General features: G+C 42.6%; 1 protein-coding gene across 3 annotated transcripts; it reads right to left on the bottom strand.

Moving 5' to 3' along the window:
* Nucleotides 1-586: 586 nt before the first annotated feature.
* On the bottom strand, nucleotides 587-21262 carry LOC117431448 (G protein-coupled receptor kinase 6-like). 3 transcript variants are annotated; one of them, XM_034052357.3, is made up of 16 exons: nucleotides 19853-20144; nucleotides 17260-17355; nucleotides 10161-10273; nucleotides 9079-9156; nucleotides 8433-8533; nucleotides 7419-7511; nucleotides 7229-7292; nucleotides 6671-6811; nucleotides 6314-6504; nucleotides 6073-6110; nucleotides 5200-5289; nucleotides 3987-4195; nucleotides 3240-3377; nucleotides 2493-2630; nucleotides 1864-1998; nucleotides 587-1670 (listed from the first exon to the last, which is right to left on the bottom strand). In XM_034052357.3, the coding sequence occupies exons 1-16, from the start codon at nucleotides 19902-19904 to the stop codon at nucleotides 1620-1622; spliced, it is 1728 nt and encodes a 575-aa protein (XP_033908248.3). In that variant the 5' UTR covers nucleotides 19905-20144; the 3' UTR covers nucleotides 587-1619. The 3 variants fall into 3 exon arrangements, with proteins under 3 accessions (XP_033908248.3, XP_058852442.1, XP_034782616.2); XM_058996459.1 differs by lacking the exon at nucleotides 19853-20144 and adding an exon at nucleotides 21241-21262 and having other exon boundaries at nucleotides 587-1998; XM_034926725.2 differs by having other exon boundaries at nucleotides 587-1998; nucleotides 19853-20148.
* Between the last annotated feature and the right edge of the window lie 792 nt (nucleotides 21263-22054).

Raw genomic sequence — 22054 nt, 5'->3', positions numbered from 1 at the left:
TTTCTCCTTTCAAGAAAATAGGTGTGAATTGAAGAAAGGAGGAAACGCTTTGGAAACGTGGCCCTTAGAGTCTTAATGCAAACTGCATGGGGAATTCTGAGGCTTGGTGTTCTGGGAGTTCTGATGGTGAAAAATAAAAGAAGCCACAGTAATGAAACAACAACACTGAGTTCCAAGTCTTTGGAATGAGATAGCACAAAATATCATGATAACCCGTTTAAGTTTAGTATATGGATCCTGCATGAAACAAAACACGCTGGCCCAATTTCCAACAAGAATAAGAAAACTGTTTCTGTTGTACAGATTTTACACGACACGAATATTACTTCTGTGTGTAAACAGTTTGCACATTCACAAACTGAGACCCAGCTGAATGATATAGCCTATTAAAAAAAACTAAAATTAAAATTAAAAAAACACCCACAAGACTCGTAAATACAGCAGAATGCAGTGGTAGATTCTATTACATCTACACTGAACTTTTACAGGATTTTTTTATATATATATATATATATATATTTATCTCGCCTGTACAATTAAAATTGACATGGCCTTCAAAAGACTTGTCTGTTTTTAAAATGACCTCTCTTTTTGATCTCTTGTCCAACCCTGGTAAGTCCATACCCTTTGAAAAGAACTGCAGTGTTTCGCTATTGCATGCAAGAGAAGCGTAATGCTTACAGTAAACGGCTCTCATAATTACGAGCACAATATCAACATCCAACACGAGTGGACAGTTAATGATTCATTCAGGAGGGTTGGTTCAATTATGTACAATAGCTTTCTTCTTAACACACCTGGTGGTAATGCATTTTAGTAAGAGTTATATGCCATCTATCTATCAAAATGTTTTTCAATTAATTCTTTAAAACACCTTGTTGTTTTTTTTGTTAAATGAGTTGATGTAACACCCCTTGGACTATGCTTTAGTTCTAGTTGTCCTTTTCCATTTGAAGGATATGTGGATGCACCGGTTACTGACAAACCACCATCATCATAACTGTCTCTACAGGGGACCTGAAGTCTCTCCAGTGCTGTCCCCAGCAGCTATCGCATGCAGACTACCAGACAGTATATGACAAGTGGAATCTCTCTTCCATGGACTTCCAGTTCATTAGTAGGATATGCGTCTTGCAGCTATCACTGAAGGCAATGGTTTTGGGATCAATCCACTGTATTGGTGTGTCCACAACAGTGTACTGCGGTACCGTTCAATACAAACACTGTACTGAACCCTTCAGGATACCACAGTCCTGCAAGGCTCCTCACACTTTCAGTGCTGTAAACTGGATGACATGGAGCGCAGTTTGAAACTCATCAGGGCTGAACTCCCTTTTGTTGCCATACCTCACTATTATTTTCCTTAAATAACATTTACTGTATGGCTATATACTGAAAATATACATTCCCATATTTATATATATATATATATATATATATATATATATATATATATATATATATATATATATAGAATCGTCTTAAATACAAATGTGCAAAAATTGTAAACAAATTGAATCCTTTTGCGGTGCGGATACCTCTCCACCGAGGGGGGGGGGAATGCTTTTTTCGTGGGGTGGGGGGCTGGGCAGCGCGGGGCAGGCCCGCTTGGGTCTTCGTCACAGCCTGGTGGGTTCCTCCTCACTGTCGCTGCAGTTTCCACAGCAGTCCTGCAGGGGGAGGGGTGGGGGGACAGCTCTGTTATTAATGGGAAACGTTACAATTGCAGGGATGGAAATAAGACTCCCATGCTGTACAATCCCACAGAGTTGAAAAAGCGGTTCTGTAGATCTTTGTAGAAAGGTACACGAGCCTGACAGAAACAGGAAGGCCCCCCTCTTCCACCACTCTTCGCAAACTTACCTGCCTCCCAAAGAGTCGCTGCAGCAGCCCCTTTTTGGGCTCTGGGGAGGGCTGGCCCCTCCAGTCCAGATCTGGTGGCACTGCCCCATCTGCATGGAACACGTTGAGCTCTTTATAGCACTCCATATCAATCATCTGCAAAGACACACCACCCAGCATCAGTGCACAGAGAAGGAGTCTACAAGGCTTTTGCTGAAGTGTAAAAGCTGTACACACACCCTGCTCACAATCCGTATTCATGACACTACAAAAACAAACCATTACAGTAATGACCGATAATTAATTAAGCAATAGTACTGGACATGAAGACTCCACTGCCGGACAGTTGACCATGTCGGCCACTATCGCGGTTGGCAAATTATTCATTTGACAGAATTCCAAACCTGAATTCTACAGTCTGACTGAAGCCTGCAGGAAACTTTTTTTTTTTTTTTCTTCTTCCTAATCCCCAATGGGTAGAACGTCACTTTTAGGTCAGAGCGCTGCCATACCACAAAACCAAACCAAACCAAATTTAAAAAATGGATTTGCGTGTTAGCCAAGTTTCATTTTAAAACTGGTAGAACAGGCTTTGGTACCTAAATATTCTCTCGGCTCCTGGCAGTGGTGATTACAGGGTCTATGCTCACCTCGTTCTGCCAGGGGATGGGGATGCTGCCGGTAGAGACCTTGCTGTAGAAGTCGTTGTCCGTGGGCTCCAGCTCCACCCCCTTCACAGTGGAGAACTGCTCAATGTCCAACACGTCCTTACAGTAGATAGCCTGGGGCTGTTGGGGACACAGGTACACATGCAGGTCACTGAGCAGTAGGGGTTACAGACCGAGAAAAGACAAATCACGATGCTAGGATGACGTCCCGGTTATGAGAACAGCGATAAAGACATAGCGACAGGGTGGCAACTGACTAGAAGCTCTAAAAAGATAAACCCAGCCCAAACAACTACCCAGCCTTGCACACACTGTGCAGTCATAAAATAAATCACAATACAAGATTAGATTATAAGGAAGCTAGCTAGATTTTCAATACCACTCTGTTTTTCAACCTGGTAATATAAAACCCGAAAAAGAAAAAAGTCCAAATTAGGTGCCGTTAAGTTTTAACCTCGTCATGCATGGCGACCCTTATATGGGGACAGATAAAAAACAACTCTCTTCTAGTCTTTACATGGAAGACGCAGATGCATAATGACCGCATATGAGAATGCCTTTTTTTTCTCCCATATAAAAGCAATGGGAAAAAAAATTCTAAATGAAAAATATATTTATTACGTGTCCAAAACTACATTTTTTCCCCAGCTATTGTCAATACTTCATGCATGAAAGGTTTCAATGCATGAAAGGTTTCAATGCATGGCGGCGGATCCTAACTCCACTCACGTCGGGAATGAACGGGGGCTCCAGCATGCCTGCCTCCAGCCTCTTGAAATTGATGGACTTGAAGAGCGGGTGCACCTTCACTTCTGCAGCACTGCCACCCCGGCAGCCAAGCCTCTGGATCGGGTCCTTCTCCAGCAGCTGTGAGGAGCAATTCCAAACATCATGGAAACAAGGCACCCATTGCATAGCAGTTTAAACCACTGCTGCTTTACTATGGGTTTTTAATAAGACACGCCTGAGCTTGTTACCTATACACACTGTGGCTTATCAAGCTCGTGGTAAAACCTGGAATGGGTGTAACTGCTGTGCAATAGGAGTCTTACTGCCATCCCTGTGGCAGCCAGCAGCGCCAAGGCAAAGCTTGAAGTTTCTCCACTTTCAGAAAGACAAGACCAACTCTTATTGACTACCAAACCCTCCCAATTAATGGGGCCACAACAAGACCTCTTCCACTACAATTTCTAGTTATATAGACAAGAGTTCAATGTGCATCATCCTTGGCTATTAGTTACTGACAATTGTATAGCCAATCAAAGTTTGCAAAGGCAGGGTTTTAAACTGGAAAAAAAAAAATCTGAAACATATTGAGAATTGGTGTTAGTCAGTATCCCAACATCTGGATAGAACTGACAGCCAACTAGTTTCAGTCTTCTAGCTGGGGTGTTTCTAGGGTGTAGAAGGAAACTGCATGGTTGACAGGCTAAAGACTGACTGGCTTGTGTTGGCGCTGGAACCAAAGGCACCCACCATCCTGCAGAGGGACTTGGCTTCCTCCGAGAACTTGCTGGAGTACTCCTCCTGGACCTCCTTCACCAGCCGCTCCACCTCCTCGCGATTGATCTTCTTCTTGCGCTGCTGGAAGGGGGACTGGCCCTCAATCATCTCATAGATCAAGCAGCCCAGAGCCCACCAGTCAGGGCTGAAGGTGTAGCGTTCGTTTTTCACCACCTCCGGGGCTGACGGAAGGAAAACGGGGGGGGGGGTGTCAAAGAGAGTTAAGATCTTAACATTAAGAGGAAGCCACTCGGCCCATCAGTGCTCATCTGGTTCATCTCAAGTCATGTCTTTAAAGCATTTCACAGATTCATGACTTGGTAACCCTTTCCATTAGGGGTATGGTTTCAGATCCGTTGGTGGAGTCTGACTAACCCTTTGAGTGTACCGGCTGTGAAGGCGAACTGGTTTGTTTCAGAGACTCGGCAAAAGCCATGCCAACATGAGGAAGTAATGTTACCGATTAAACAGGGTCGCCCTCTTAGCAGGCATGTTTGTATCTTCAACTAAAGGAGATACTGAACAAGCATGCACCTATATTGGTAAATGAAGTACCATCGAGAGTCCAGGCAGGTATTGTAAGTGTATGGGCTCAATTCTCATTCTCCTCTTTGAAAAGTACAAGAGGATCTTTCAAGTAGGCCAAGCAGAGGTCAGTGTTTTTCCATGACTGTTTAAGATTTCCTGTGCCAAAACTGGTTGGCATGAAATGGAAAAAAAAAAGAAAACCTAAGAAAAAAAAATAAATAAACACCTGATAATGAAAAACAACAGTCATTTTGGGACCAACACAGATGTGTGGATTACAAAGGGGATTAGGAGTTTAAAAACACAAAACAAAGAACACACTAGAAACAACGTCACACTGGCCTCTGGGAAGAAGAATGAAACACCCTTTACCTGCCAGTCAAATCTACTAATATAAATGGCTCAAAATAACATAAACCAGGCTGGAGGCTGACCACAACACAACGGGATTAAATGCATGATGCAAAATCTGATTAGATCTTGCTCGGTTACCAATGGTAAAATAAATTCTCTTATAAAACGCTGCTAACAAACTCACTAGCTGTGGCTCTGCTGGTAATCGTGCTCTGTTGGTATTTGGAACAGGCAGGCTACACTATCTGGGCTTATCACCAAACGGATACACGATGCGATACAGAAATCCATACAGTGCACTCACCCATGTATCCCACTGTCCCAACTCTGCCTTTGATCGTTTGCCCCTCTGGCACGTGAACAGCCAGCCCCAAATCAGAGATGCGGATATGCCCTGAACAGAGAAAGAGCACAGGTTCAAAAAACATTTTCAACAGCGCCATGAACACACACCACTGAGCGTCCACTTTTAATAAATTAAAATTTCAGACAGCAAGTCCTTCTTCAGCTGGATGGAAAAAGCAGTGCTGTAAACAAGCCATTTACAAAAAACAAGAATAACCTCAAAGTGCTGCATCCACTGAGGAGAGGTGGAGTGCGCTGGGGACAGGCCAGCAGCAGCAATATATGTGCTTTGCTATTTGTACAGGGACATGAGTATCCTTGTGGTGTAGATGATTTCGAAAAAATCCAAAAAACTTTTGCAATATAACATCTTACTTGACTTCCGAAGTGCAACAGCAGAAGCGCAAAAAAAATTACTATTTATTTTTTTTGTTAGAAATCAATTGATAACTAAGTATTGCAGCTCAGGAATTTACATCTTGCACCCTTAGCATACAGACATGCCTTCAAATAAATACGTGAAGCACCTATCCTGGGTGGTGCCAACGCTGCAGAGGTCTTAACGAGTTGAATGGATTTGCAGTTTGTCGTCTTTAGATATCGGTTAAGGGCCCCATCTGCTGGAGATTAGGGGCCCTACAGGCTGTATATAAAACAGCAACATGACTTTCCACGCCACTGACCTGCATACAGTTCTAGGAAACACATCTCACTCTAAAGTGCAAAGCAGTAGCTAATCTTTTTTTCAGTAGAAGTCATCCAAACGATATTCTTTTAAGTACCAAAAGGAAACGAGTTGATTACAGGTTCTATTTAGGGCTCATGTACTCACCGTGGTCATCTAAAAGAATATTTTCTGGCTTCAGATCTCTGAAAAACAACATAAACAATAAAAAGAGACTCAACATTTCTGATTTGGTACACAACCCCAAGACTCACCCCTTCCAAAACAGACTAATCAGTTCTATAAGGCACTCGTCATTCATGGATACACGATAGGAAACGTGTCTCTAGAAGCAGGGCTGTTGTCCCGATACTGTACGTGCGTACTGTGTTAAGCAGGAAGGAGGTACCTGTACACAATCTTCTCCCGGTGCAGATCCTCCAGCCCACAGCACAGCTCTGCTGCATAGAACACAGCTCTCTTCTCATCAAAGCCTGCCTGTCCCATGTGGTAGATATGGAACTTCAAATCTCCCCCATTCATGAGTGTAAGGACAAGGCACAGGGCGTCTTTAGTCTCATAGGCATAGGCCAAACTCACCTGCAAAAAAGGGAAATGAAGTGTCAAGACCACAGAGTATGGTAAAGCATAGAAGAAAAAAAAACAACATGGCAAAACATAGTAAACTATAGCAAATGCATAGTCTAGCCATGGGAAAAGTGCAGACAAATCCTTTGAAGTTTTAAAACAGCTCCCATGTACTTACTACAAACCTACTGTTCACTTTTTCCAAGATCTGTTTCTCGTTGAGAGCCATGGACTCCCCCTTCCTCTTTTTGATTCTCTTCTTTTCCAGCTTCTTGCAGGCGTACATCTTCCCTGTCGCTCGCACCTGACATGCACAAACCTGGCATGGGGAGAAACGTGAAGGAATAAATACCATCAGGTCCGCTGTTGTGGGCCCACGTCACACGATTCATTAACTGTTAGTGTTAATGTTATTTGGACTACAATAACCCAACTGCAGAACACCACGGTCCCCAACGGCTTGCTCTGTGCCAGCACCAAAACCCAACGCTCTGCGTCGACTGGAGTAGCACAGCAAAATGTTCTGGTGCTGCGTCTCTACAAGCTTGAATAGCACTGTCCAGTAAATCACAAACCACATTAAAAACGCTGGAACATTTACTCAGCAGCAAGCTTGTAAAACAGTTCCACTGCTCTCAAGAAGTTATTCATCAGTCAATGCGACTCTAAAAGGGTGCAGAGTGGAGAGAGGATGCAGTCAGAGATGAGGGAGGTGTGGGAGACACGCAGCTCTTACCTCTCCGAAGCCTCCCTTCCCCAACACTCGGTACTGCCGGAAAGTGTACTTTGTCACAGGCTGCCTAGAGAACAGGAAAGGGGACAACGCGGCAAGGCTTTGAAACAGTGCGAAACAGATCCATCCCGAGCAGTGGAAATGATTTGGTGTGTGAGCCGGGCACAGCCCCTCATGCTACAACTACACCCACCTCTCGAGCCACTTCCACTGCAGAAACCTGTTGAAGTGCATGCTGTCAAGGTAATCCGCAAAGGGAGCCACGCTGAGATAGCCATGGATCAATCTGCAAGGCAATGAAACCGATGAAAATCCATCACTGCAATTAATATGAAGCTTAACACACATCAGCTCAAACACAGCCAGCTGAGCATGGCAACATTTCAAACTATAACACACATCAGCCACCACCACTGATCACACTGGATATCAATTATTTCAGAACCATTTATTGTACAGGAAAATGTTTTGGCAACCATGGGGGAATTCCACCAGGGGGCATCACTTTGCAGAACAGGAAGGGCCCCAGAACACCACGTTGTGACATCCTTAACCATGAAATGTTTCAGTCAGCTGTTTATCATGTTGTTGTGTCAGGAATGCAAGCCATTGTTGACTTGGACAGAGGAGACACTGAGCAAGTAATAGGATAGGCAGCTCCCCCTGGTTGAGATTTATTTATTTATTCAAACCACCAAATTCTGTTCCCCAAGGGCCGCTGAACAGATTTCCAAAACAGTTTTCCTATACATAAATAGATCCAAATTCACTGGGATGTCCAAAGTGCAAATCCCAGAGGAAAGCACATAAACTTGATGTTAAACTGAGTGGTATGAATGGCTCTTTGAGCTAAAATATATATTTTATATATATATATATATATATATATATATATATATATATATATATATAAATAATCTTTAACATCAAGTAATTTCAGGTACGTTACTGGCCTATTTATTCTTAATAAAATTTAGCACATTAAGGCAAGGGACTGATTTCAGTGATTAACATAGAATAATAATATTTCAGCAACACCTCTTTTAAAACGGTTGCCTAGACCCCGCTTAGCCCTAATCTTGCTTACTACATGACATTACCGCTGGTGGGGCTACGTGCTTTATATCCAGGCTTGGTTGTGTACATGCATGGGGAATGAGAGTAATGGATTGGAGTGTCTTGGTGTTTGTTAAACGTGGAGACTCACTTGTTGCACTCCTTGAAGAGCTCCTTGCAGGCCTCCTGCTCCAGCCTCTCAGCACAGCTGCACGCCAGCTCCTCTGGGACCTCAGGGACCTGCTCCTCCGACTGCAGGGACACAGAGAGAGGGCACAGCATCAACACCCACAGCAGGGCCAATCCCTTCCAGTCCAGCTCTTTATTCCAACCAGGTCCTAAATCAGTTAATGGACTCTTAGCAGGTTCGATTAAGGCTTTAGAACCTGCTTGGAGTAAAAACCTGGACTGGATTTTCAAGGGCCACAACTGAATACCACTGACCTACATCAATGCAACTGCACATTCTGCAAAAGGGCTCCAAACTCACACTCCGCCCTGCACCCAGTCGTGGGTTTCACAACAACCTTTAGTTAAAAGTATATTATTTAAAATGATCAGGAGCCAGTAGCTTGATGTTAAATAAACTGTTTCTCATTTATAGCAACTACTGTAGTATTAGTAAAACTACAGACTCAGGTCTGACTTGTTCATGCTGGGATGAGAAGTGTGATCAGTTACTTCAGAGCAGGCTTTAAGAGGAGCTCCTGATACTAGGAGCCCATCCAGTACACACAAATCAACAGCCAGCATTGGCAAAGCTATTGCCAGTCTAGCTCTGGGAAACAATACCATACCCTGGGGTTCAGGTGCTTGTCTATTAGCTGCTGCCCACACTCTTTTCTCTTCTCATCTGGTGCGACCTCATATTCGGCCTGCGGGGAAAACAAACACAAAACACACAAGCAGATAAGGAGACCAGAATGTATGCTCTGATAATCTAGTTAAAGGCTAAATCCATTTCCCCCAGTTATTCCACCTGAACTCAAGATCAGTGTGGCAGGGTAACTGGGGAATGGCCACATCTGTGACTGCTGGCAGGGCCAGAATTAACCCCATCCCTGCCAACCTTACATTCCAACACAGAAACTACTTACAACAGCCAATCAGCAATTCCTGATTTAACTAAATGTTGGGTCAGTTTTCTGACACACACACACACACACACGGGTGCCTTCCTAATGGCTCCTAAACTCCCTATTAGTTTAATACAGTACAAGCTGATCATTTGTGTTGTTGCTGTTTAATTGAACATGCAACATTATGCGTGCAGCTGTTAAAGCCCAGCATAACAGTCTTGTTTATAAATGAGGCGATTCGTACCATTCTGACAAACTCCTTTCCACCACCAGGAAGAGCTGAAGCTCCACTTAGGTGTTTTAATCCTACAGACCTCGACTCTCACTCGTGGGTCTGACAAGACTGATAACTCCTTGTGCATATCAAACACCCACTTCAGATTCTCTTCAAATCTCAATAATGCGTGCTCACGAAACGAACACCGGGGCTCCCCAGCTCGAGTGAAACTCAATGGTCCAGCCCAGAGTGAATCCCTATCGCCCACCTGCACCCTCTCTGCTAAGCATGAGCCTGCTTGCTGGTTATGACACAGGAACAGAGCAGCATGTAAACATAAGACAAACAAAATCTCCGGTCTCCAGGGAGCGGGTGGGGAGAAATTAAAAATAGAGATGACCCTGCACTAATGTTACAACAGCGCGAATCACTAAACATTAAAACAAAACTGATAGGTGCAATGAAAGAGAGGGGGGAAAGGGCACACAGGCGTGCTGGTTGAGCCGAAGAGACACAGCACGGTCTCGCTTGCTCGTTTGGGTCAGCAAGAAGGGGGCGTGGAATCCTTGAGCTGGTTCCTTACCACAGCGTCCAGGAATCTGACACAGCGTGCGAGCTCAGGCCTGGTGTCACAGAACTGCCGGAACAGCAGGCGTCCGATGGGCTGCTTCTCACAGAGGTTGTGGTAGTCTTTCTCTGCGGAAAACACAACAACTTTACCCAGGAGTAAAAGCCAAACACATGAAGCGACCCCAGGGCCTGCAATAACCAACAGTGGACTCAGCCCTGGGAATCCTACACCACGATGAATAACTTTCTACCAGCTTTTTACCTTTACCTGAAGAACTGAATGTACAGTCCATGCTTTTTTTAAATAGATCTACGCGAATAATAACCTGCGACATCAGCTAGCTTTACATTTTGTACATGAACACACCTTTGCCCGCTACCTACGTTATATCATAGCAGCACAATAAAAATGCTGTGTATTATAAAAGTGAACTGGGATTTGCACAAACGAGTGACAGCTATAGTACTGCGCAAGCACATTTGCATGCCCAACAAAGACACTGTGTAAACAAGAGGTATGCAAACATCAGGTAGGGCCAGCAGCAGCCAACATTACCATGTGATTATAGCAATACAAACTACACCATGCATTTCAATTTCAAACTGACTTTGCGTTTAAGCTTTGGCGTGTTGTTGCACTGTTTAGGGGTAACATTGACATTCTCCAGCACCCCAGTCTGGTGTGTGAGGGTGACGTGTTGCTGCAGGATATCCTGACTGACTATGTCAGGGCTGCAACAGGTATTTAATATCCGGCAACAAATTAAACCGTGCCGTATGCAATGCGTGGAATCAATAGATTCCTGAAGATTTCTGGAACATCAGCAATAAAACCCTGATCAAAATTCATCTACTGTACTGTATCAAGAAGTATGATCATTTGCAATCCCAGTTCAGTTTTAAACAAAAGAATATTTCACCTGTTAAAACATGTGTTCTGAAAGGAGCACTCCTAAAACAGCAGGGATGCTCTACAGCACACACACACACATATATATATATATATATATATATATATATATATATATATATATTACACACCTCTTTGTGTTTCTAAATGGCCTTGAAAGGTTGGCGCTTATTAAACATGCATGAGGGATTTGCAAAAATCTTGAACTGTACATCTGCAGTTCTTTTTGTGCATTACAATACGTTCTTAACAGTGGTTTCCTCAAAAACATCCACCTCTGAAACAAGGCACTTGTCAATAACTTTGCAGTATCGAGGATTCCGGTATACTGTATTTGCAGGTCTGTCTACAAATACATACTGTGCTAGACCCCTGTATGCAGATCAATTAGGTTACTTTCACTTGTTTAGTCTGGGTTCCCTGTGACAGGTATGTTGTCAGTCCTTTGTTGCAGGAATTTACTTTAAGAAAACAGACATTTTCTAATAGCAAGCAGACCTTAAAGGACTGGGAAAGCTCTTTTCGTTATCGTTGAATGCCTTCTCCCCCTTTGACATTTTCTTCCCTTTAAGCATTATATTCTGTACTCGGGAGAACACATCCCTATTCTGCTCTCACTTCCAGATGTGGCTTTCTGTCCTTTGCTAAGTGTATTAAAAACAACATGAAAACAATATTATATATACTATAGACACACACTTGCAGTTTGAATGGCAAATCTCAAGTGCGTAAACTCTGAAAACATGCAAATACCCTCCCACCACCACCCACCCCCGCAGGCAACATTCCTAGAATGGACCCCCTTTGGCACCTGTACGTACACATTTCATATACATGCAAAACTTGGATTACTTTGTCCCGGGCTTCCACATTACAGAACCAGTATAATAGAAGATACAAAGCAATAAAACATCATTTGTGCACAGCGGATAAAGCCAACAACGTTAGGCGCTGTCTTTTCCCATTAACCAGAACCTGTGTGTAGTGTGTGTGTCATGACTCTCATAATGACCCTGGTGCTCCTTTAAAAACAAACAAAACAAAAAATTAAAAGACAACTCTGGCCTTGCCCTGTTTTTCATGACAATTTCAAGCACTCTACACTCACCCTCCCCCCCCCCCCCCCCCCTCCCTTGCAGTCCAGGTTACAACATCAAAGCTTCCTGTGCTGAATTCCCACTTCAACACACAGCACAGCCTTTTGCCCTTGAAAGATAACACTGACTTCTATTACAGGTCAAATCAACCACATCATTCTCTCTCCAACAGTGACGTTAAAGGGTTTGACGTGAATAAACTCGGAATGTGCCAAAGGGGGTTAAATGTGGAAGACCTGCTGCAAGCTAGCCCAAACAATTAAGAGGAGATATATACAATTAATTAAAGGAGGAGATATTTTATTTATATTATATATATTATATATATATATATATATATATATAAATATATAATATATATATATATATATATATATAGCTAGCTATACACACACAGGGTTTAAGACGATGATCTGTAGCTGCATTCTATGGCAGCCCTGTTTTCTCTCTTTACAAGTAAACACGGAAGCTGTGGGTTTCCTGTGTCACAATGCTCAAAGATAATCTGCCCAAACCGTCTGCAAAAAGAGGGCATGACATGCTCTCTCCATCCAAAAAAGCAGGGAAAGACTCTGCAGACAGATGCATTTATTTTGCATTTTACAACACTATATATGAACAGAACAGAACCCTTAACATTTAGGTCACTCAGCAGCTTCAACAGATTTTGCGAGCGATAGTGTGTGGTGAAACAGTGAAAAACAGACTTCTCCTGTGCGGTATAACAGATTTCTCTCTTCTCCCTTTAAAACTTAAGGAAACCAAACAACATTTCATAAGCCTTACAATGCTTTGCATAGCAGAGCTTTAAAAAAAAAAAAAAAAAAAAAGAAGAAATGTGTTTGCCTGTGACTGGCTCCAAAATCTCTACTGCAACTCAGAATTGCTTTGAGAAACTCGTTACTGTATTAAAAGCAACATGCTAGTTTTGATTTTTTTTTTATTTTTTTTTATTGTATGAACAAAAAGGTGAATGTGTTTTGACATGCTGCAGTACGCTGCTGGGGGAGGGTGTGCAGCTGCAAACACAGCCCGTCGCTGGTACTGCAGAGCGTCGTCTTCTTGACATCCTCACCTCCTCTGGGGCATGCAGCAGGTGACAGTGTGGGAGTGAGAGAGGAGAGAAGATGTGGTTTGTACAGGGAAGCCAGTTATCTGTGTGGAGAAACAGCAGCACAGGACCCATAACCTGCTGACTTTTTATCTGCAGATTCTTTCACTGAAGCAATCTTGCACAAAGGTTGTACTTATATGGCGTCAATACATTCCTTTCACTAAGAAAGGCTGTCAAATGCCCCTGGATTAAGACAATAATAATAATAATAATATAGAGGGGTGGGTAAGCATTGTGTCACATGTGATACAGAAATGGGCATTCCAGGGTTAAGGGAGAGAGATTCTGCACACATCTTGAGCTGAGAGAGGGTTCACAATGTCAGTCGCTCTCCCTGCTACTCCCCTGACTTTGTCTTGCTGTGTTCAGAGCTTTCACTCAATGTGCATTTTGAATAGTTTCACATTTTGCTGCCTATCATTTACACCACTATACAGTACTTAGAAAGCCTGCAACGTTTACTCTGCCTGTCACTAGACTAGCATTCAAGTAGTCGAGCACTCAAATAAGTTTTTATTCTGAAGACCCACCCTTGTGAACAAGAGACATCCGAAGACCATGAAAAACCAGAGTTTATCTTTCAAAGCAAAGGACAAAAAACAAAACAAGGAAGGCGGCTATTAAAATCAAAACTAAAATAATATCTGTTTCAACGCAGCCTCATTACAGGGCTCAAAGCTCTGGTTACATATATCCCCAGCAATCTGTTTGTATCTGAAGCAATGGCTCTACACATTTCACCACAGCTCTATGAAACTTCCTTCATCTTAATAAAACTTCATTAACTGTACATACAGGACCCTTCTACTCCTGCCGCGTGTTATTTCTGTCTCTATCGATCGCTGTAAGAGGCAGCAGGAGAGCAGAACCACTTGTGTCCCTGCATGAATAAACAGCCCCTTGGAAAGAGCAGGCTGCATTTTGCCTGTCATGTATTCCTTGTGCAGTGGTCATCAATTCATCATCTGTCCATTTTCTACACAAATACATTATTCTAAAGACACCATTAAGGGTTAGGAGACTGAGGGGGTATTATGAAAATCGAATCCTAGTCTAACTTTTAAAAACAAAAAGCACAGAAACAGTGATTGCTTTGTGTTCTGTTAGTGTACACTGCCGGGGCATCCCCTATTGAGCGTCTATCTCTTAACATAGTCCACTTACAACAGTATAATGTCTTCATTAATCTTGGTAAACCAAAGCAAACAATGGATCTCATGACCGCATTGCAGCTGCAGTTTACTGCACATTCCGGCATTTCTACGGCTGTGTAACTTAGGAGACATGTGAAAAATACAAAATGCAAAACCCAATGTAGCCTGAAGGCTTTCCCAGAGATGCACGGTTTATAATCACATGCAAACTGGGGATAAAAACAAATCCCTCCTCGGTTACCAGAACCCGTCCGCAGCGTCGCTATGAAGTGCACGCTTTTGGTGAATGAACAAATGCACGACTAAATAAATAAATAAATAACTAGAAGAGTAATCAGCAAACAAGGGTCTCAAATCGACAGGCAGAAATGCATTTTTTTTCAACACTTTTTTTTTGCAATTAATTATAGATAGTGATATAATCTTGTAAGTGCCTTTAGAAAACGTTATTATTAAAACAGAAAAACAGCCAATGTTTTATTAGGTTCTGACTTTCCCATTAAAAAATTAATACAAAAACGGAAGAGCCTTTTTTCCCAGCAATACGCAAAGAAAGCACTTGTTACTGGGTAGAAAGGACACGGGGGGGCAATTAGTCGAATGTTTAATTGAAGCTTAAGATAAACCAAAGCCATGACGATCAATAAGCGATGAAGCGAATAATTGTTGCATCTACAGGAATAGCTAATCTGCAGTTCTAAGTACAGCATGTGTGGTATGTGTATTATTTAAAGGGATCTGTACCTAAATAGTAGGCAAAAGGCCAAATAAACTAATAATAAATGAATGCATTACATTTTTAGCAATGGTTAGCGGCGGGAACATTAAGAAAACAAATGCTTTTTCAATTTCATACTGATTGATACCCGCCATTCTGCTGGACTCATCAAGCAGAGCAACAGCCGTCAATGACAGAGCACTCGGGGCCTTTAAAAAAGCAATAGGGAGGTACAGTAATCACAGAACACGATGCTTCTCTGAAATCCTTATGCTAAAGGGCTGACAACACCACCAAATAAAACAAACGCTTTACAACATGATATCGTCGCTGTAGTGAACTGCAATATCTGTATTTTTTCAAAAAAGAAAAAAAAAAAAAAAAAAATGAAAATGCACGAACATGTAGCTAGAGCAGCAACAACCCTCTTTACTGTGACGCCATGGAAATGCTGGCAGTCCCCTATCAGATAACAGGAAGATGTGCTGTAAGATTATGCAACCATAAAGCTGGGCTAATGATACGATTATTTAAAGAGGCACGGTCCTATTTCTGACGACTTGACTTTCTGATTAAAACTTTTTGGGAAAGTTTGAAACCAATGAGAAAGGTCATTTTAAGATCCCTCCATCACTTTTTAATATAAATTGTTGCAACAAGTATTTCTGTACAAGACTGAGTATTAAATTGTACGCAGTGGAAATATCATATGTGAAAAAAAGAAGTCCACGCAGTTAGCTTACTTTTATGTAAACACTAAGGCGAACACCTATGTACATTTTTGGTTAGCCACAATTAGTCTACCACAACGTAGTCACACTATCCTAGATCCTTAAAGGTTTCTAAAGCTGAGAAGGGCTGGGCATGGTGAGCACTCAGGACAGTTTTGCAACCCTCTTCTCGGAGGCCAAAGACAAGAGATTGGGAGGTCTAGCAAATCAACAGTATATGAGGAGATTACCGAATCACTTTTAAGCATGCCCACTGGCTGGCAGCATCTCTCCAGCAGGTGGTGTCACACTGAATTTAATCTAGATTCTGAATAAAGTTTGATCACGTTTATAATACTACAGCAGCTACTAGGGGTGTGAAAAAATAAATCTTAATATGGCTTAGTGTAAAGCACTGAAGCAAAGAGCATTCCAACTGAATGCAAAATACACCGCTAATAAAATTTTAAAAAAGCCTGTTGAGTTTTAAGAAAAAACATGCGATTCGTTTTTACTAACTTGTTACAAAATCAGGCTGACACAACCCCTTTCCTAACCGCCCCCCTGTTCTTTACTGCAGCATGTGTCAGGACTGTGGAGAACTTCCCCTTCTTCCTCCTACCACAGCTTCCTGTGTCTCTGCAAAACGCAGGGTGTGAGCAGACATGGGGCAACCTTCTTCAAGAGCTACCTGAACCCCCTGCTCGCTGGCAGATCAACGGACCTCAGGGAGCCAGGGTGAAGTGTGCAACGTGCGAACGTGGCCGTGAACTCATGAAGAAAGAAAACAGAAACGTGGAGAGCGAACACTCAAAATCAGACGGCCGTCAATAAATAAAACAGAGAAGTCAACAACAGAACAGTGCTTTATCCGTGGAATATCTGGATCCCACGGGATCGTCTGAAGAAACGTACCTAAACGCTCCTGCAAGCATTCAAACCCAGATGTACCACATAAACAGGTTACACAAATGAGGAGGGGAACGTGGTAAACATGAAAGTACGAGACACACTTCATGTGACACGCTTCCCTTATCCACCACATTCTGCTAGATTGGCTTTGCCACAATGGGGCTGCCGAGTAATTTTGTTTTTGCTCATTTTGGTTGCAGTAATTATTATGACACTGTAAAAACCAGCATTTCATGGCATGTAAAGTATGTTCTGAAGCTAGTGTGAGCAATGTGGCTGACCCAAATAGACTAAACCAATAATACACAAAAACATTCTGCACACTTCCTGGAACAAGGGTTGATAACACGGTACCATACAAAACATTCTAACACACAAGCCAACACTTACCTTGCCTAAAGATCCACGCACACCCATACTGTACTTTGATTTTTCTAAGTCTGGACTGTGATCATATACTGGACACGGTAAAAAGCAATTCCTGCAGTACTGCTTACCTATGGTCTGTCGTAGCTCCTCACACAGACTGATATGGGGAAACTGCAGCATCTGTTTCCATTTTTTACTCTTGCCTTTTCTCTTCCCTCCACCTCCTGTTAAATGAAAATAAAACAGACTTCAGGGGCCGCAGATCACTGAAAGCACTTCTGCACTGCCAGATATTCCACCAGCGTGTAACTGAGCAGATCCAAACTCTCATTAGCACCGATTAATATGAACAGTACTGTGTAATCTTATGCAGATGAAGGAACAAAAAACCTTTAAGACACTGACACCAACTAAACAGTCTACGCCTGTATATAGAACAGCAGGCAAGGAAGATTCAACAACCCAATCCGCATAATCAACACCAGCGTCACATTCTATTATAGTAAAAGTGTTTCCAGTTTCAAGCAGCAGTGGGTTCATGGCTTTCTCTCCAATCTATATTAAAAAAATAAAAAGAATAGGAAAATGAGATTTCTGCACACGTAAGTGAAAGCAGGCTGCTGACCACAATGACATGTTTGCATTATTTATTTGTATGTTCTGTTAAGTTAAAACCAAGGCAACGTTTCCTTCCTCTTTCATACCCAGGAGACCTACAAAATGCATCCTCTCTTAATCAATCTACAGCCTGGTTTGTAACTCCCAGAAACATATAGCTAATCATATCTGTTCTATAACTCAAGAGGGACTAATGTCTAATATAAATCTGAGGAATACTTCTAAATATGTATTACGGAATACTGCTGCCCATTGTACCCTGTGAAACTTAAAAAGATTATGCAAAAAAAAATAAAAAGACAAATCAGCATACTAGTAGTAATTCTATCATCTTTGTAAAATAGACACATTACGTGGGTAGGAGACAAAACGGAGAACTGACATAGGGGAGTTATTTAAATAGCAAAAGCAAAGTGCAGTGTAGTTGTGATAATGGGTTTGAAAGGTCAGTACTGTTTGTTAGATTAACTGCGATACGCACACGTCTATGTCTCTTTAAATATCTATGGGACCTCTGAGGCACTGAAATGATGTTTTAATGCGGAGTTAGAGGAGAGCTCTTCAGGCAGTCAGTGTAGGATTCCCACCCTCTGCAGGCTACTGTAGAGACGGGTAAGGATGGGGCGACTGTGTTGAGAGCACTGGTGTGCCCAGACCTGCGCTTTACAAGGAGCTAAAGAAGAACTGCACAAGTCAGGCGCAGCATGTCCTCCAAACACTCTGGGTCACTTGCTGATTGTAAAAAGAAAAAGTTTTATTTTATTTGCTCTTGACGTACCAAAAAAAAAAAAAACACATTGATATTTCCATATTCAGACACATCCTGGAAGGTGAAGAGTTTACAGCCATGCAAAGTACAAAGACTTATTTGTCTAAAATGAAACTAGGGAAAACAAAGAACATGGTCTATCTGTAAATCCACCTGAGCAGCAGCTCCACCTGCACTCACTGCATGCAATGATATTGAGCCAACATTTCTACCTGCTCTCCGAAACCAACTTCATGGTGCTTTGTGAGTTCCTTCGACAGTGTCGGCAATTACAAACAAACGTAAGAGGTGGGATCCTGAGCACATCTATAGACAATCTAAAACGAAAGAAAGCTGGCAGGAGTGCACAAGAGGGGCAGGTCATCCCATCTCTCTAAACCTAAGTGCACATCACAGACTGGGCACAGCACCTTCCATGCCAAGGCGTCAGGGGAGTTCTGACTCGACAATACATGTGTAGTGATTAGAAGGAAATGCACTTTACAGAAACTCTTCATTGATTAAGAAAGAGGTTCTACCAGTAGATATGTCAGCAGCACATTTCAATATGATGCTACGATGAGACCAGGGCTGGACCCTTGCATGAGATCAGCTATCTTGTTAATAAGGGTACCCTTGTTGTGATGAGATGTACAGTAAGTGTGTAGGAGTTTAGGCATGAATTGTAATATGCATCATCCTCTGTGAGCAGGGATGGGAATAAGACTCCTATTGAAGTGCAGCTCCACCCATTCCAGGTTTTACTAAGATCCTGCGTGCCAAGCTGTGCGACAAGCTCAGGCGTGTCTTTTTAAACTCATAGTAAAACCAGAAATGGATCAAACTGCTAAAAATAATCAGATAAGACTCAGCTTATGATTGAGCATCGTTTGTAATACAGTAAGTAACAGTAATTTTGGAAATCCTATTCCAAATGACAGCGAGCTGTAATTCTGTTCTTTCTGGAGTAACTAGCACAGTCGGTACTGTGGAGCCCAAATAAGTGCGAGTCCGTTAAAACAAAAACCGTGGACTTGGAATAGCAATGATACTGTGAGCAGGACAGAGGCTATAACATATGCATCGAATTATTAAAACTGCTACTGTAATGGAAACTAGGCAGAGAGATAACAGAACTGTCAACCCGCTGCAAACTAATATAACGGCATACATTACCAAGACAACGCAACCGCTAAGCGAAATGTGGGCACTACAACTGATAACAAAAGTCAACAGATGTTTTGAATAAATAAATAAAATACGTGAATAAATAAACTCTGCTATCTACACGGCCTGCACCAGCTCGATGAATCCCCAGACTTTCCTTGCAGACAGCGTCCCGCTCAATCGCTTACCTTCTCTCGCCTTGAGCAGCACGGTGTTGGCCACGATATTCTCGAGCTCCATGATTTCCTGGGTTGTGTTGCGTACTGCAGGCGCAGGCCCGGCCTCGTCCCCGGGTTGACAGTGTGAATGTGTCTCGTCCTCCCCCACCCCCCCAAGGCTCAACGGTAGCCTCCTCTGACAATCTCCGCTCTCACTCGCTCTCCGCCCAGAAGCATAGAGCCTCCGCCGCTTTGTCAGTCCCCCTTGTGTTTACTCACATTGCCCGCCCACACGCTACCCGATTGGAGCACTACCGAGTTCTGCTGCACACTTCTGGCACTCTATTGGTTTGATCAGTAGGTTCACGCCTACAATCTGGCAGAAGCCTCCGCCCCCACGTCCCTGAAACGTACAGGGACCCTAGGACCACGGGAATCAGCCACAAAGCTGCGCGGTGATTGGTCATTCACAGGTTAAGCAGGTGAGGTGTTTTCCAGCACTAATCCACCTGCAGCATGATCCCAATACAATTGAATAACATTCAAATAAAAAGCACGTCACACAGTAAACAACGTTAAACAGAGATGATTGTTAGAGAGGAAGTGTAGTTCCCCCTCGCGTAAAAACCCGCCATTAAATACCTGTGCAATCAATAGTAATGTAGTTACTACCACCTGTAGTTAGGAGACTTCACCCACAATGTCAATGTTAACTCACTGACACTTTGAAATGCCACTACAGTTTGCTAGAATAAGCAGCAGCGTGGCCTTCAGTTTGCTGTAGCCCAACTGTATATGTTTATTGCGCGTTTCAAGTTGACTGTACAAGGTTTTGCAATAACAACCAGTAAATAATTTGGAACAAAGTTCAACTGATAAAAAAAAAAAAAGAAAAACTATAAATAAAAAAAAAGACAGGCGGCGCTGTTGATCTATACTTTTGAGTCATTAAAGTTTATTATAACGGTTCTCTGTGCTAGCGTTGCTCTAAACACATCTATGCACCGCAGTACCCTGCCTGTTTGTTAATTTGTTTCGTTCCTTGACGTTTCTCACAAGTTTAGCAATGAAACGGGATGGCCTTGGTGCGACTGTACGGCAATACAGGATGAATTTGCTACCCTGCAGTGGATTACAGCACAGCAGCTAGGGTGGGCGTTGACTGTTAAAAACAGCCCTGCTCTTGTAAAAGTTTACTGCGCTATGCCAGGGGAAACGCGTGGCGCAGTGTAGTAAAGAATGGTGACGTAATGTTGCATCACAGGGCAGTGTGGCGAATCCCACAGAAGCAGTATGTTGAAAGATTACTAAAAAAAACCGTGTTCAACTGTATAAGACTCTACAGCACGGCCCAGGTAAAGTGTGCTAACAGAAAACAGGCAGGGCTGAAATCTCAGAACTAAAAAGAAAACAATTACCTGGGACACCAAGGTTAAAAACAACAACTGCAGGTCTCTCCTGCCTCTGTCACGTGGTTTGCGTTACCCGTGCTGGATAATGACTCGGTGTCAGATTTCTTTCAAGCAGCTATTCATCCTTTGCGTAATTGCCTCTAGCCCACCGCTGTGCACAGATGCATTCCTCCGAGACCTCATCTTAAAAGGAAATACAAGTGTTGATTAACCCGGTTTGATATCCAGGGATTGGAGAAGGAAAGATCATTATTTGAGCGTTACAAGGGACAGCCTGGCAGGAACCTTGCCTTGCCAATTAAATTGTAAATAAACACGATAACCTGCGTTTTCGGTGAAGGCTATTTCAGCTACAGCATAGGGACAGAGTGACCCCCTTGTTCAGCGATGAAAAGCAGCTTCCATTGAACTGTGGTTCTAATGCAGGTGCAGAGACTGCAGTTAAACTGCACTGCAATAATGACACGCCGTTTCACCAAAAGATCTGTTCTGTTTTTTGTTTGTTTGTAAATAATAAAATATGTCTCGTTATTATTAGGAGGTTGAAACATTAGTTAATGGCTTTTTTGAATCTCGTTTTTTTATTCTATTGTAAATGAACTCTAATCTGGCTTCTCATTTTAAACCTTTCATTTTCATCAATTCTGTCATCTTCTCCAATCAAACACAGCAATTCGGATCTGAGAGAAAACACATCTTTTCCATTATCCTAATAAAATTACAGGGCTACCGCTACGAGGTGCTTAGAAAACGCCCCGAGCTCTCAAAGGAGGGGTTCTATAATTTTAAAATAAAAAGCTACACTTTGAGCGTTGAACGC

Source organism: Acipenser ruthenus, chromosome 22 (assembly GCF_902713425.1).
Source record: "Acipenser ruthenus chromosome 22, fAciRut3.2 maternal haplotype, whole genome shotgun sequence".
NCBI lineage: Eukaryota > Metazoa > Chordata > Actinopteri > Acipenseriformes > Acipenseridae > Acipenser > Acipenser ruthenus.
Note: the sequence above shows the minus strand (reverse complement) of the source record. Positions and strands in the feature narration are given on the sequence as shown.

Excerpts from the sequence above, each read along its gene's own strand:
- LOC117431448 (XM_034926725.2), bottom strand. The coding sequence starts at position 19,904 with ATGGAGCTCGAGAATATCGTGGCCAACACCGTGCTGCTCAAGGCGAGA. Across the intron at positions 7,512-8,432 it reads CTCTTCAAGGAGTGCAACAA|ATTGATCCATGGCTATCTCA; the intron begins GTGAGTCTCCAC and ends ATTGCCTTGCAG. Across the intron at positions 6,812-7,228 it reads GGAAGGGAGGCTTCGGAGAG|GTTTGTGCATGTCAGGTGCG; the intron begins GTAAGAGCTGCG and ends TCCCCATGCCAG.